The 12884-nt window shown below is 38.5% G+C and overlaps 1 protein-coding gene across 4 annotated transcripts in view; it reads left to right on the forward strand.

Moving 5' to 3' along the window:
- Nucleotides 1-12884, forward strand: part of septin6 (septin 6) — a 32100-nt gene that overhangs the window by 13878 nt on the left and 5338 nt on the right. For all 4 annotated transcript variants that reach the window (XM_057850467.1, XM_057850465.1, XM_057850468.1 and 1 more), the window contains exons 3-9: nt 2258-2453; nt 3138-3324; nt 6010-6171; nt 7919-8015; nt 10183-10351; nt 10436-10568; nt 10669-10859. In XM_057850467.1, the coding sequence (XP_057706450.1) occupies nt 2258-2453; nt 3138-3324; nt 6010-6171; nt 7919-8015; nt 10183-10351; nt 10436-10568; nt 10669-10859 (1135 nt within the window). The remainder of the gene's footprint in view (nt 1-2257; nt 2454-3137; nt 3325-6009; nt 6172-7918; nt 8016-10182; nt 10352-10435; nt 10569-10668; nt 10860-12884) is intronic.

Genomic DNA, 12884 nt, shown 5'->3' on the forward strand with positions numbered 1-12884 from the left:
GTTGGAACGCCACAGCCTACCTGAGTATTGTTGCTGACCATGTCCATCCCTTTATGACCACAATGTTCCCAACCTCTGATGGCTACTTTCAGCAGGATAATGCGTCATGTCATAAAGCTGGAATCATCTCAGACTGGTTTCTTGAACATGACAATTAGTTCACTGTACTCAAATGGCCTCCACAGTCAACAGATCTCAATCCAATAGAGCATTTGGGATGTGGTGGAACGGGAGATTCGCATCATGGATGTGCAGCCGACAAATCTGCACCGTGTGATGCCATCATGTCAATATGGACCAAACTCTCTGAGGAATGCTTCCAGCACCTTGTTGAATCTATGCCACGAAGAATTGAGGCAGTTCTGAAGGCAAAAGGGGGTCCAACCCGTTACTAGCATGGTGTACCTAATAAAGTGGCCGGTGAGTGTATATTTTCATGTGTGACATTTTCATCCATTATATTGACTTTGATTGCATCTAGAAAAAAAAATCTTCACAGATTATTTCTAACAAATGACCATTATTAAATATTAAAATGGGGAACAGTGTTGTTTTCGTCAGCGATGACTATAACAAAAATATTTTGTCAACGAACAATTTTTTCATGACAATCATGAGATGATAACGAGCTAAATATGTGTTTTGGGAGACTAAAACGTACCGAGACTAATGCAAGTTTTCGTCTGACGAGACGACAAGGAAACGAAAATGCCCAGTAGTTTCCGTCACATGTTCACAATGTATGACATTTTATGTGTAGTTAGCTTGCATCGTAGCTGTGTCTGGTTGTGTCACTTATGTGACGTGCTGCTGCTCGCCAGTCTCCAGGCTTGCACACACGGTAAGATTTGTTTTCTTTTTTTTGCCAGAAAGAATATGCAATGTTGCTTTAGTCTTTAAAGGTCTGTGCCTAGTGATCATCACACACTAAATTCGTGTAAAAAAATTCATAGCGTCAGCATTGCATTTGTGTTAGCATTAGGCTAATGGCAAACGTCCTCCTAAACTCTCGGACACCTTTTTTAAATACAGTTCGTGGCATCCAGGTGGGTATGATTAATTGAAAGTAATATACTATTTTCTTGCCGAGTATGTATTATGAACAAATTGGTGTTGTCCTTGTAGACACTACAATATGTGCTCGTCTGTCATTCAAAATAGTTGGAAAACCTTCATTTATTTATTTGTTGGAGTAAAATGTCTTAATTTTACAGACAAAAATATTTTTAGAAAAGGTCGACTAAAACTGGACTAATTTAGTCTTGAGGTTTCGTCAACAATAACTAGACTTAGACGAACACATTTTGAGATGACTAAAATATGACTAAGACTAATAAGTATTATCGTCCAAAAGACTAAGACTAAAACAAAAATTAAAGACTAGGACTAAAATGAAAATTAAAAGGGCTGCCAAAAACAACTCTGATAGCGAAGTCATTTAAGATTCACAGGATTAGTCTGAGGACGTTTTGAGGAAAACGGCAACATAGCTTTCAAAAATGGGCCAACATAGATGGCAGTTCTGGCCATGAAGAATTAAAAATAGACAGAGCTGGCTAACTGAGTCATCTAACTGCCTCCGAGATACTGTAGATGAACGTCAGAGTACATCAGCGAACAAGCTATCGCGCTCGCTATCCTGTGTGTTGCCCTGCGTTTGGATGGGTATTGTGTCTGCATCTTCAAAACCAAGTGAAATCTCATGAAAGTCAAGTGATATTTCCTTAAATAGAAACACCCGCTGGAATAGACACCGGGTGTATTGGCTAATGTAAATGTACAGTGGATTTTGGCACGCAAGTCAACCTCCACCCAGGCCACTAATTGAGCTCACTTATAGATAGATACACACCTTCTTTTATGTACTATAAATGCTTGAATTTGCATATATTGATTTGATTAATGAAAAACCTAGAAGTCCTGAAACTGCCAAGATGTTGAAGTTTTTTAATTTGCCTGTGCATGATTCTTTGAGACATTTGTGGAAATCCATTAAGCTGTTATTGCAAAAACCTGTCAACTGCAATGCAAAACCTGTCTTGAGAGTGGTCATAAATCCCTTTAATACAGCCTATTTAAGTGGAACGTTTTCACTTTATTTGCCCCCCCCCCCCTTTTTTTTTTTTTTTTTGTAAAAGGAGAAAATTGGGGCTAAATTAGCTTCTCTTACGGCTTTGATGATGTATGTAAACCTCTGAAAAGAGGCTACAGATCATGTCTACCTCAGCTTATTCATGGTTGAACTTCCATCACCCAGGTGAGACGGGACTGGGCAAGTCCACCCTGATGGACACACTGTTCAACACCAAGTTCGAGGGTGAGCCCACCCAGCACAACCAACCTGGGGTGACGCTAAAGTCCAACACCTATGAACTGCAGGAGAGCAACGTCCGCCTCAAGCTCACCGTTGTCAACACAGTGGGCTTTGGAGACCAGATAAACAAAGAAGACAGGTGCGTTCCACGCGGATGTAATGAAACAGGACTGGGTCAACAGTCAACTAAAATGGGGGATAAAGATGGAGCTCTGCTGCGAAAGCCTGTGGAGACACATGAACACTTGTTACATAAATGGCTGCATTTACTAGTTAAATTATTCACACAAACACACTGCTTTCATCTGTAGCTCATCAATGGTACAAGCAAGCATGCCAGCTAAAACAAAGTGACATGTTAATATTTGCAAAGTGCCAAAGTCGCAAAATTTCGACGATTAAGCAACATGGCTGACTTGAACAAGTCAGAGCTGCAAAGATGCCTCATGTAGTTACAACTTTTCACCAAAAGATGTCAGATGTTTGATTATAGATGTCAGATGTGTGTCTTTCGGTGCAAAGTAGTGCACCTCTGATTTCTAAAGTCAGCCATGTTGCTTGTTGCAGTTTTGCAACTTTAGCGCTTAGAGTTAACACAAACTGTCTTAGTTCATTAAAATCACCTGTTGCCATCTGCAACAAGTAATAAATATTAGGCAGCAAATTTGTATTGACAAAATAGAATAGCGTACCTAATTTGCATTTAAGGACTATCAACACACATCTTAAATGCCAATAAAATCACAATGAAATGGCAAATATTTGACGGTTCCCTGAACTGTGTCCATCCATAAACAACTGTGTTCATGTGTTTTCACGCCAGCTACAAGTCCATTGTTGAATTCATCGATGCCCAGTTCGAAGCATACCTCCAAGAGGAGTTGAAGATTAAGCGCACTCTACATAGCTACCACGACACCCGCATCCACGCATGTCTCTACTTTATTGCCCCCACGGGACACTCGCTGAAATCCCTGGACCTGGTGACCATGAAGAAGCTGGACAGCAAGGTGAGCGTACATGCTGGTTACATTAACTCATTGGCATCTATTGACCGTTCATTCCCTGTCAGACTTCTCAGTTTAATTGGATTGAACGTCTACTAGTGATACACTAAAATTTACAGCAGAAGTGTGAAAAGCGTCTTGTGACTGGACGCCTATCATTGTCAATGGAACTGCCAAAATCCAGCACACGTGTCAGGCATCAAGATCTCTCACCTTTTGGCGAAATTCGCCGTTTGGACGTCAAAAAGAGTGACCTACGTGAATTGTGGAGATCTGAGGAGAACATTTTTGGGGGGGTTCGGGAGATTTTTTTCAATGTCAGATGCTTGCTGCGCAAGCGGGGAAAGCGGCAGAAAGCTTAAAAAAAAGCGCGCCAGAGTGGCCAAAACATTGACTTATTTCAACGAAACAAAGAAGGGTACACTGTTGTGTCCTGTCTCGTCAATGCCAAGCTTGGTTGCACGTCGGCCGTGAATAAACACCTAAAGTGCCGTCACCCAGTTGTAATTTTGGAAGATGACAGGAGACAATGACGAACTGGCAGATTGTAATTCTAACTAACTAACTTAACTTACTTAACTAACTAACTAACAACATGTTTTATTGAAGTTGCTAAGTCTTTCACGATATGCAGTGAGTCCATTTATCACATGGTAAATAAAAATGAGGGCGGTATTTTTTACGGCTGCAATTTATCGTCGTGCGCGTGCGTGCATACATTTGTGCGTGTGTGTACACGTGCGTGTTGATGGTATATGAGACTCCATTTCCTTTCACAGATGTTTATTGGTCAACATCACGCTGTAGAATTAAAGTTCAGACCTACAAAATAAGGAAACACATCTATATTAAACACTGTAAACCTTAGCATTGCATCATTCAGGCTAATGGTGAAAAATGAGACAATCTACTTTAGCGTGCTATAAAACATTGGCAGTCTTCTCCAAATCGCAAACTTGCGGTTAAAAGGTGACACTTCAAACATAAAAAATCGCTGGTTAACTGCATTTGGAGACGAAAAAAATGGGATTTTTTTTAAATTATTGACACCACATGCAATGACAAAAAGTTTTTTTTTTTTTGCAGAGTGTAAAGCTTACCGTTAGCGGTTTAGCGAACGGTAAAGCTTACCGTTAGCGGTTTAGCGAACGTACTTCCGGTGAACATTTCAAAATAAAAGCATGTCATGTGCGTCATATAAATAACGATTTCTGGAGTTAATCCCACATACTTCAGAATTCGGATTCTACACTAAGAATAGCTTTAAAATGACACCCTTTTTGAAAAATCTGATTGGCAATAATTAAAATACTATTATATATAGTAGTATACTATAATATTAATGCTAGATATTTTTTTTAAGAATTGTTTTGAATCATGTTGGAAAGGCGAAGTCAGTGTTCTGAATCTGTTTACATTCCATTCTTTTGCAAAAGTTAATGCTATCAGCATTTCACCTCGTTTATTTGTGATTTATTGTTATTTACGTGTTTGTTTGTAATAAAGATTTAAGTGTTCCAAATTTTTTTGTGAATTAATAAGCGTCATCAAAAATTTCATTGCTAAATTAGTAAAAACGGGGGGAAAATGATTAGATCAGTCTACTAATCTTAAAAACAGTCGGCTGACTAATTGGGAGAAAATGAGTCGTTTGGGATAGCCCTAGTTGTACAGTGTACCGGAACATATGTCATCCACACCCTTCTCACCTTTTTAACCCCTGACCTATTTTCATGCCTGACATGTTGTACTAGATTGTGGTTGTTCTTATGTTTTGTTTTTTTGTTTAACGGCCTAATTTCCATTTCAGCCTAATTCCATTTCATAAAATGTTTAGTGCCTTAAGCATTGATTGTTGCAATTATTGGACTCCTAAATGAAAAGTGTAACAGCAGCGAAATGAGTAATTGAGTAAAAATATCAAACTCCACAAACTGCTTGTAAATGAATAGTAAATATGTAATAAAAATAATTTCAACATTTGTTTTAATGTTAAAGCCTGAAAAAAAGAAAACCCACACAGAAACTTGTCAAACACATTTTCATCACATTTTGAAGCTATTTCAACGAATAAGATTTTTTGGTCCTGCATCATAGTGGACCATTTTAGGCATATAACAGGGCATTACTGTGTTGCTGTTTGATTGCGCTTCAATCACTTGTGCTATGAAAGTGTGTAATAAGAAAATATATTTTATGTATAATAGAATTTTTTTCATCTCTGCAATCTTTCATTCATTTTTTGCCAACCTTTTCTTTTTTTATAACCTTTAAAAAAAATTTTTTTTTTTTTTGAGGGCATTCTGCTTGCATGCAGATAATTCTGAGTGATGCGTTGGTGTCAGGCAGCTGAGAAACATACTTGATTCTGTGTCTATCGCCTCATTTGTGTGGGTTGATCTCCGGGGGCTCATTTGCATGCCGCTCCCTGAGCACTCGGAGCGTTTTCAAGAACAGCTGAGCCCTGCGACTAAAAGTCATAGCTGTGTAGAGCTGCCTCGGTCTTTCACAAGATTTTACGTCTTAACAGACAAGCTGGAGTACAGTACAGTATTTGTGCAGGATGTTTGGCCTAACGATCAATATATTATCAAATAATCATGATGAGAAGGAAAGTTAAAATTGAACAACAGTTTGTCTATTCTAGAGGTTTTCTTACAGTAGCTACGGTCTTCTCTCAACCACTAGGTCAACATTATCCCAATCGTCGCCAAATCCGACGCCATCTCTAAGAGCGAGCTGGCCAAGTTCAAGATCAAAATCACCAGCGAGCTAGTCAGCAACGGCGTGCAGATCTACCAGTTCCCCACTGACGACGAGTCCGTCGCAGAGATCAACTCCAGCATGAACGTAAGGCGCGCAAACACTGTTTAGAACGCCAGCGTGTTGTCTGTGACCTCTCAGGATGTCAATGAGCAATCGGCCAGCTCAGGGTTGATTTGAGCTAAAAACGGCTGCCTCTGTTTTGTTTGTGTTTCGTGCTTGTCTGTTCTAAAAAAAAAAAAAAAAAAAAGAGCTAAGGCTGACTGTGTGTATAAAAAGGAACATATTCAATTAAGGGAATGTGTCTAAATGTCTACAGATTTTTTCTTCCTAGGCCATTTGTACACAAACATGTTTTTTTTAAGCCATGCTTTGATCTACCCTCAGTGCTTTTTTAGGTCACCGAAAATAAACTTTTTGGAAAGCACGATCTTTGAGAGGAGGTTTTTCCAAAAATCTTTTCAGTTTAAACGTAGAAGGGGGGGGGGGGGGGTGTTTTTTTTATTTATTTTTTAATTTTTTAATTTTTTGCTCTGCCACACTTTTTATAATCTTCTTAAAATTTCACATTTCGTTGTGTATTGTTTGGCTAACTTTATTACATCTGCCAGTTGGTGAAACCTATGGAAGGTGGAGATTATGTGTTCGGTGCTGTATGTTTGCATGTTTGGGCTCAACATCACTTGCATTTGCAGGGTACACTTCAAAAACACCCCTTCTTGAACTAGTAAAAGTCCCTTGTTTTCAGTGTAAATCTACTAGAAATAAGTGAAATTATCTGCCACTGCTTTGAGTAACTTTTACTCATTTAGATTTCTTGAAATAAGAAAAATAGCTAGCAGAAAATAAACTTACCTTATCTTAAGCAATAAATTAGTATATTTAATCTTAAACGTGTTTGTCAGAAATGTTCTTTCAAGAATTGATATTGTTCAAAACAATTGAAAGAATTTTTTCTTGATTTAGGTGAAAAATTACCAACTTTTAAACTTACGGGCTGAATAAGAACAAATAGTAATATTTACCTAAGGTAAGTGGCATAATATGACAACTAGTCTTTAACACTCAAAATAAAATTAAACAAGTAAATTATTTGACTAAATTTAAGAAAAACAATCTGATTAAGACGTTATAAATTTGCAGTATAGGTGATATGATGAAAAAAGGTCAAAGAGGTCAGAAATTCACTTATATTTTAAATTTCCCTGGTTAGGTGAAGGTCTGCTCTCTGAGTGCTCCACTAGTTTTCAAGTATGTTATAAAAGATTAACCCCATTTAGAGATTTGTGGCCTTTTTGGCATAGAAAGCCATCAAAATGGCTGAAAATAGGCCCTCGATTGCACAATATTTATTGTTGTGCGTACTTTTAGAAAGTGATATTGGCATTCTGCCACTACGCCAGGCCCCAACTCTTGGTTGGTGAGCGACCAATTATAAGCACTTTAGTTTTAGCCAATAAATATAATGACAGATCTTGTTCATGCTTCCATTTAACACAATTGGCACATCAAACCCATAACAGGAGATCCAGTATTTATCCACCCGAGCAAAGGATGACACATAGTGACTTACCAAACCATGACAACAGTTCTCATACTGCCTCACAGAGCTTGAAAGGAACATAGTCTAGTAGAATTTCTCTCATTATTTTGAACAGTGACATGGAATAAAAGTTCTAAAACTGCTTGTATAAACATGGTCTCAAAGTACTCGTCTTATCTACTGAACCTAAAATAAGTTGTTTATATTGTCAGCTTTGTTTGGGTTGTTCATTGTTGTCTTGCGATAAAGAAGGTGGGAGTGGACCAACTTGTGTTTTATGCTTCTTCACAGAGCCATTTGCCCTTCGCCGTGGTGGGTAGCACGGAAGAGGTAAAAATCGGGAACAAGATGGTGAAGGCCCGCCAGTACCCCTGGGGCACAGTGCAGGGTAAGCCAGCTTCATGCTGCCCTATTTCCTTTTTTTCCCCTGACGTGACGGCATGTTCATGACACTAATGCACTTTTAATTGATCTTAATTGACTTGTTGAGCAATCCATAACAATTTGTTTCAAGCACCGAGCAGTCACAATAGTTTGTTAGGCTTTTTGGGACATGAAATGTCAGGAAAGGTTTAGGTTTTCTTTTCTTTAGTAGGCTTGGAGAACTGTTGTACCCTGTCAAAGAAATCAAAACAAAATCTATTTGTAGCCAATAAAGGCATAATGTGAAGCTGGTATGTTGAATTCAAGCTATTTCACCATTTGATTTCCTCATCTGAATCCAGTTTTGGCTTTTTGGAAACATTCTTTTACATAAACGTTCAGCGTAAAACAATGTTCCATTTCCTGCATTGATTGCCCAAAGAGTTTTTATTAGTGTATTGCACGTCTTTTTTACACTACAGTGTTAAAAATTGCTGGTACTGGTGAATGTTTTTAGCTCGAGGCTTTTTGTGACATTGGGCCATGTGTTGCATGCACGTGTTCTCACATGGTTTCATGCACTAGCTTAGTCAATCCATACAATTTGACATGTTCTTGATATTTTTTAATTCATCTGTATAGGTCTTAATGGTCCATTTAATCACTATTTCTTCAGAGTTTATGCGGGTAATAAAAAAGCATTAAAAGTCATTAAATGGATTTGTCAAATTTCAGGCCTTAAAAACCATGAAAAAGCATTAAACTAAATGTTCGAGGTATTAAAAATTATGTAAACTTGATGGTTAAACTTTTTTTTTTTTACATTATCTATTAGAGTTGTCTGATATTATTGGGTAGCCAGGATAAGAGAACATAAGACCATTACGGGATAAGAGAGCCAATAGTATTGCCTACCCAATTATATTGGCCGATAAACGGCTTCAATGTGAATGCCTTTGTACAAGGGCTGGTCACAGTTTAGCACAGCAGTTATGCTAATTTACAATTGGACTTCTCCAAACTAAGGCTAGGTTCATACCGCAGGTCTTAATGCACAATTCAGATTTTTTTTGTCATATCTGATGTTTTGGCGTGCTTGTTCAGACTTTGCCTTCGTCCATTGAGCCCGTTCAAGTATCGTGCATTCGCACTAATTTGAAGTCCGAGACGCGATGAGCAAACTGACCTGCATGCGCAGGAGCATCAAAACAAATGACTACACATGATGCGCACACACACACATACGGACAGTTTGCCCCAACTCCTGGCCGTGTAAGCAATCTTGAAATATTGCTCATTTGGAGCAGTGAGAAAACCGAGCATTCTCAGGCTTATCCTCAACCATTTCATTTTTTATAGCTGTTCTCAAGCCTGCCCCTTCCCCAAAATCCGCGTTCAAACTAGGCGCTAACGCTAATGCACAGCTGCACCGCTACCGTAGCGCTGTGTCTCTCTCGCTCTTTGGTGACGTAATTGCTGCATGAATTCCGATTTCGGGGACTTGACAGTTCAGACTGCAGCCACATTCTGGGAAAATGTGGCCCGGATCGGATTTTAACCACATACAAAAGTGATCTGGATCGGATTTGAAATGGTCAACTTTTATGCGACTTTTCCCGTTCAGACCATCAAGTTAATGACTCACTCGAGTCGGAAAAACATGCAAAAATCGGATTCGTGCATTAAGACCTTCGCTATGAACCTAGCCTAAGATGCTTAGGATTTGTTTTGCAGACCATTTGCATTCATGCTGCAAAAATGAAATGAACAATAAATGATTGAAATATAATGTGGTATAAACATTCACTGTACTGAAGCTGTGGGCACTTTTTTCATAACTTCAGTTGAGGTTGTTCTCTCTTTTTTTCACAGAATGCTTATTGAAAAACATTGAAGTTGTTACGTTTATCATTATTACTGTATCCTGTGAGGCATCACAACACAATTAGCCATAATATGTTCACCACCGTATATATCTGTATCAGTTTGATATTGGTGTCGGATTTTTGAAGCTGGACAGTATCGGGATATCGGTTAGCGGTTAGCGGTTAAGAAGTCATTTTTCGACAACTCTACTTACAATTTGTGTGTATGAAACTATCTACAGTTGGGCATGGGCATTAAATTAAAATTAAGTGGCATTAAAAATCATTGAATTTGCTCATACCTGTAGAACCCCTTTTCTTTCATAGTGGAGAACGAGAATCACTGCGACTTTGTCAAACTGCGAGAAATGCTGATTCGGGTCAACATGGAGGACCTGCGGGAGCAGACGCACACGCGCCATTACGAGCTGTACCGCCGCTGCAAGTTGGAGGAGATGGGCTTCAAGGACACAGACCCTGACAGCAAGCCCTTCAGGTGAAGCTACTTTCTACTTTATTTTATCATCTCGAGTGAAGCCCTTCGTCATCATCAACTCCCATCTCCTTTATGCTACGCTAGTCTGCAGGAGACATATGAAGCAAAGAGGAACGAGTTCATGGGCGAGCTGCAGAAGAAGGAAGAAGAAATGCGGCAAATGTTTGTTCAGAGAGTCAAAGAGAAAGAGGCGGAGCTGAAGGAAGCGGAAAAAGAGGTTAGCCTTTTTAATCCAGTTGTACTGTAACATACAGGGCTAATCTCAGTTTTATAATTTTTTATTCGACATGCACCTGCTCTGTCACTCCTCTGCTCAGCTGCACGAAAAGTTTGATCGTTTGAAGAAACTGCACCAGGATGAGAAGAAAAAGCTGGAGGACAAGAAAAAGTCCCTGGACGATGAGCTTAACACGTTCAAACAGAAAAAGACTGCCACTGAGCTCTTGCAGAATCAAGCCCAGCAGGCAGGGGGCTCTACCACGCTCAAACGGGACAAAGAGAAGAAAAAGTAAGTGCCTGCATTCTGATATCACAACTTGAAATATCTGCTTGCGTTCATCTCAAATGTGTTCAATAGGGTTGAGGTCAGAGTTGGACTTTTCTCAATGCACTGGCAACAAAAAAGGGCTTCCCACAACAATGCACAAAGACTTGTGTGGAGAGTTTATTCAAGGCCTTAAACCACATTCAATTAGTTACTTAATTTATTAATAGGCATGTCTCATTTCATTTGTCCGTGTAGTATACTCATTTTGTAGCTGCATGTTCAATTTCATAGTGTTTAATTATAGCGAACCTCTTATGTCACCAAGTCCACAGTGTGACTTCTTTTTCTCTGCTCATGAACAAGAGGTCTGGGATTTGTTCTATTTTAATCCTACACTGTAGATTTTTCAGAGGGCCAAATGCCTTCTGAAGCGTCCCCGTTAAGAGAACATTTATTCCCATATCAGCAGAAAGCTGATTTGCTCTGCTTGAATGCTTCACTCTTATAAATGTTGCTCATATCTTAACGCACATTATAAAATTAACTACTTCCACTTGATTAATGTTGGCATATCCTGGTTGTCCAGACTTTCCATTGATTCTATGAATTTTTGTCCCTTTAGCTATGCGTTTAGAGATGGCAATTTGAACAAGATGAAGTGTAATATCATTTTTGCCTTATCACTGATGCTGTTGTGACTTTTGTGCATTTTAGCAAAGGAAGAAAACACTTAGAATGCTCCTTTTTGTGGCTTTTAATTCACTTTGTTTCTCCTCTTTCTAAGAATCAGTGGGAATATTAATCTGTCTCAACACTGCTGTTTATCGCTTAACATTAATTTCACCTGTTCTACCCATTCTAATATTGTTAGCTGGTACATTGAAACCTGGCAGGTCGAACGCCTGTGACGTTGTACGAGGGAATGATCCGACTTCATGAGGCATAATTTGTTAAGAATTTGTTGATTGTGAGGAATTAATTGTTGATGCCATAAAGCAGTTGGAAGCTAATGAAGTGCTTGGCATGGCTTAAACCAGCAGAGACTTGAATTCAGCCTTGACTTATTTGCTCGGTTATGGCATAAGTCCTATCATCACATTGAAAATATACGTACAATACACTGTTGATCAAAAGTTTTGAGAAATTTTACCATGCAGTCGGAAAGTGTCTCAAAATATATGACTGCGGATGTTTATTAAAAAACCTAAAACTGAAATTCAAATGTCACTAAACCAAATTTTTTGTCTCAAAAGTTACCACAAAACCCTTGAGGTAACTTCGAATACATGATGTCATTACCTCGATTATTATTTCGATTTTAATAGCCGTCGAGTCTCCGTCGAAACTCTTAAAATTGGAATCCAGAAAAGTATAAAATGGATGTGTTAATTAACCATTCTTATCAGATTATTTCCAGAGGTGGGTAGAGTAGCTAAAAATTTTAGTCATGTAAGAGTAACGTTACTTAAAAATAATATTTCTCGAGTAAAAGTAAAAATAGCCATCCGAAAATGTACACAAGTAAAGAAGTATTTGGTGAAAGGAAAACTCTTAAGCTGTGTTTTTTAAACAGTGGTATTTTTTTCTCATCATAAAGTTATCTTGTTGAACTGTTATTATACTGTACTATAGCATATTACATAACGACATTAAGCCAAAAAACAAACAAACAAACAAACAAAAAAAAAATTGAATTCCAGCAAGAGAAAAAAAAATCTACAGAAATTAAGCACTATTCATCCAAAGAGCATAAGTCCCCTCTAGTGGAGAAAACACATTTATTATGAAAGTAAAAGGATCATATCTCCAGTTTTCTGTGGTCAATCGGTGCCAAATAAAAACTGGGAGGGAGATTAAAATCTGCGCTTTGGGGTCTTGTTGACAGCGGCACTCTTTGTCAAATACTTAATTTTTTTACGGCGCTTTAAAGACGTCACGTGATTGAACAGGCCGGCATGATCGTAGAACGGCAAGCGTGAGTCTGATTGTTATAATGGAGTCATGTGATTATTGTTGCGAAGTTTCATTGGTGAAACTGGTTGTGCC

The sequence above is a fragment of the Corythoichthys intestinalis genome, chromosome 11, assembly GCF_030265065.1.
Source record: "Corythoichthys intestinalis isolate RoL2023-P3 chromosome 11, ASM3026506v1, whole genome shotgun sequence".
In the NCBI taxonomy this organism is placed as follows: Eukaryota; Metazoa; Chordata; class Actinopteri; order Syngnathiformes; family Syngnathidae; genus Corythoichthys; species Corythoichthys intestinalis.